Source organism: Otolemur garnettii, unplaced genomic scaffold, assembly GCF_000181295.1.
Source record: "Otolemur garnettii isolate 467f Iridium unplaced genomic scaffold, OtoGar3 scaffold00110, whole genome shotgun sequence".
Lineage (NCBI taxonomy): Eukaryota > Metazoa > Chordata > Mammalia > Primates > Galagidae > Otolemur > Otolemur garnettii.
Window position 1 is genome coordinate 3,160,190 of NW_003852505.1, and position 3,591 is coordinate 3,163,780.

The 3,591-nt window shown below is 49.1% G+C and overlaps 1 protein-coding gene across 2 annotated transcripts in view; it reads right to left on the minus strand.

The window, feature by feature from the left end:
• The window catches only part of UPF3B (UPF3B, regulator of nonsense mediated mRNA decay), a 21,641-nt gene extending 20,860 nt beyond the window's left edge, over positions 1–781 (minus strand). For both annotated transcript variants that reach the window (XM_003797005.2, XM_003797006.3), the window contains exon 1: positions 528–781. In XM_003797005.2, the coding sequence (XP_003797053.1) occupies positions 528–683 (156 nt within the window). In that variant the 5' untranslated portion in view covers positions 684–781. The remainder of the gene's footprint in view (positions 1–527) is intronic.
• Between the last annotated feature and the right edge of the window lie 2,810 nt (positions 782–3,591).

Genomic DNA, 3,591 nt, shown 5'->3' on the forward strand with positions numbered 1-3,591 from the left:
GCTGGGACTACAGGAGCCCGCCACAACGCCTGGCTATTTTTAGAGATGGGGGTCAGGGTCTTGCTCTAGCTGGTCTCAGAACTCCTGAGCTCGGGCAATCCACCCGCCTCGGCCTCCCAAAGTGCTAGGATTACAAACGTTAGCCACCGCGCTCGGCCTCATGAATATTCTTAATACAAACTACTCCCATCCCTGATGTCCCTTTCGCGATTTAATAATTCTCCCCAATTAAACTGGTAATTCCTTATTATTTTTACCGTCGCTCCCCTCCCATTATCATCTCACAGCTCTTGACCCTAAACTCTTCTAAGAAGCCCGACCTTTTTCTCATCCCCACCCTCCCGCTGGGCTGGGAGGGGATCCCCCAATCTTGGGCGAGTGGATGAAACAGGGTGATGCGGTTTTCATTCAGGTGAAAAGATAGGAGGGGAACCTGGGAGAGGACAGAGGACAGCCCCATTCCCAGCCATCCTTCGCGAGCTGCGGACCCGTCCCGCCCTCTCCGGGGCCAACGGCCGGCTGGGCACCTTGCTCAGAGCCTCTTTCTTCTCCTTGTTTCGATCCTGCTTATCTTCTCCTTTGGCGCTGTCCCCTGAGGTCCCACTGCCGCTGCATGAGGCCCCGGGGGGCGTTAACAGGGTTACTCGCTTCTCCTTAGGCCTGTGCTCCTTCTCTTCCTTCATGGCCACGGTTCCTCACAGCGGTCGCTCGGCCTAAACGCCCTTACGCCTGGCACCTAAGGCCGGGCAACGCGCACTGAAGCTCCTCCTCCAATAAATGCCCCTAGTGATAAGCCGGTCCCGCGTTCCATTGGGCCCCGACACGATCTCGCGAGACTTCAGGGTGCCCGACCTGCCTGAGTGGAAAGGTTTAAGTACCTGGTCTTCACTTCCCGACTGCCGAGTCCCTGCGCCGCCCAATCCCCTTGCGGCCCAGAGTCCCTCCGGGCCGGCTCCTTCGCGCGTCATTAGCAACTCTGCCATCTTGATTAGAAACGAATCTGTCGCGGACTGCAAGTCCCAGCATCCAAAGCAGCGACCAGCTTCTGGCGAGGCGTTGTGGAGCCACAGATAGCTCAGGGTCCCTGTTTGTAGTAAATTGTTATACTTTTAACTTGAAAGCTGACCGTTTTTCAGGTCGAGGGATAGGTTCTGCGGCCTGTTCTTTCATAGATACTTATAGTCAGTTCACAAGATACTGGTATTTTTTTTTTTTTTTTGAGACAGAGCCTCAAGCTATCCCCCTGGGTAGAGTGCCGTAGCATCACAGCTCACAGCAACCTCCAGCTCCTGGGCTCAAGCGAGTCTCCTGCCTCTGCCTCCCAAGTAGCTGGGACCACAGGCGCCAGCCACAACGCCTGGCTATTTTTTGGTTGCAGCCATCATTGTTGTTTGGCGGGCCCGGGCTGGGGATTCGAACTCTCCACCTTAGGTGTATGTGGCTGGCGCCTTAGCCGCTTGAGCCACAGGCGCCGAGCCAACAAAATGTTTTTTAATTAAGATTGTGGGTGTGTTTGCATAACGGCACACATTTGTTTAAACTCATTGAATTGTACACTTAAAGTTTTATTTCATATAAATTGTACCTTAATAAAGTTCAGCCCCACAAAATTTTAAAAATATTGTCCGAAATGAGAGGGCATTTGCATCACATCAAATCTAAGATATCATTGAATTAAGATGACCATTATTTTATATGTTAAGAAAGAAGAAAATTGCTGCCAATTGAACTATGGCACACCATCGATTTTTTTTTTTTTTTTTTTTTTAGGCTAGTCAAGTGAAGCAGTGGTGATAGAGAGGGAATGATACTGGAATTTTGCTCTTCAATAGGTTCTTGGTTTCGGTGATTCAAAGAATGAATCTGTGGACCACAGATCAGTGGTAAGACAGGATTTATTTACAGAAAAGAATACAGAAGTACCAGAGCTCCTGGCAGAGAGAGAGAACTCAAGTTAGGAGAGAAAAGCGTTTTCTCTCCCTCTCTGTCTGTCTCTAGGCTCTTTGTCTAGGGATCTATATAGTCATGTGGGGCACTCCATAGGGGCTAGGTAGTCACACGTGCCTGGGACATGTCTGGAACAAACAAGTCTGGGACATTGTGTTTGGTGCATGTCTGGCCCTTGGTAGTTACATTTAGCGGGGCTAGGTAGTTACATTTAGCGTGTCTGGGACATCTGTCTGGGACATGTCTGGAAAAACATGTCTGGGATATTGTGTCTGGGGCATGTCTGGCCCTTGGTAGTTACATTTAGCGGGGCTAGGTAGTTACATTTAGCCTGTCTGGGACATGTCTGGCCCTTGGTAGTTACATTTAGTGGGGCTAGGTAGTTACATTTAGCGTGTCTGGGACATCTGTCTGGAACAACATGTCTGGGTTGCAAATGAATGGCTACAATCCCTTTTATTCCCAGGCCTAGGAAATGGAGACCCCCCCTGCCCACCCTCCATCCTGCTGGTTCTGCTGCTTGCTGTCACCGCACCAACATTGCCAAGGTGGAGGCAGCCAGTCTGTGCCCCACAGCTCCACGAGCTGGCTGGGATACCACTTGTCCTGTATCAGGAACAAAGGAATCTGCAACTGGTTATGATCAATTAATTGTAAACACCACTGCACTCAGACCAGCCCATACCATAAATCTTAAGATGTGTCCTGATTTCAGAAGTGTTTAAATGTAAAAAAAAAAAAGCCTTAGACCCAATTGAACATTTTATTTCTGTATTATGTGCAATGAAGGAAAAAGAGTAAAGAAATGGAAGAGAAGGGAAAATGATAAGCTAGAAAGATACACAGAGACCCCCTAGAAGGCAGGAACCAAATTGAGGATGCAATGGGAACCCAAAGCAGAGAGCTGGCTTAGGGCCAAGGTCCCATCTTTGATGACATCTGGAATGTATTACCCAGACCCTATACTTACATTTTCTCACCCCAATTACTCAGTTCATGCTTGAACTCCTAATTCCTGTTGCATAGACTGTTTCCCTGTATTTTGGATCTATTACTCTTGCCTTCAGTACCTCGTTGTTCTTATAAACTTAGCTTAAGTATCTGCCTCTTGGCCTGCTGCTTAACTCTGCATATACTTACATCTTCGTAGGTATATGTTTCCTTTTTTTTTTTTAGAGACAGAGCCTCAAGCTGCCCCCTGGGTAGAGTGCTGTGACATCACAGCTCACAGCAACTTCCAACTCCTGGGCTCAGGCGAGTCTTCTGCCTCCACCTCCCAAGTAGCTGGGACCACAGGCGCCTGCCACAATGCCTGGCTATTTTTTTTGGTTGCAGCCATCGTTGTTTGACGGGCCCAAGCTGGATTTGAACCTGCCACCTTAGGTGTATGTGGCTGGCACCTTAGCCATGTGTGCCACAGGCGCCGAGCCATATGTTTCCATTTTGGAGTGCTCACTAGCTTTAAGCCACTAGCGATTTAGTTGGGCATCCTAAGGCTCAGTTCTTTTTTTTGCAGTTTCTGGCCGGGGCTGGGTTTGAACCCACCACCTCCGGCATATGAGGCTGGTGCCCTACTCCTTTGAGCCACAGGCACGGTCCGTAGGGCTCAGTTCTTAAACCTCTTTTCTAGCTACACTAGGTTTT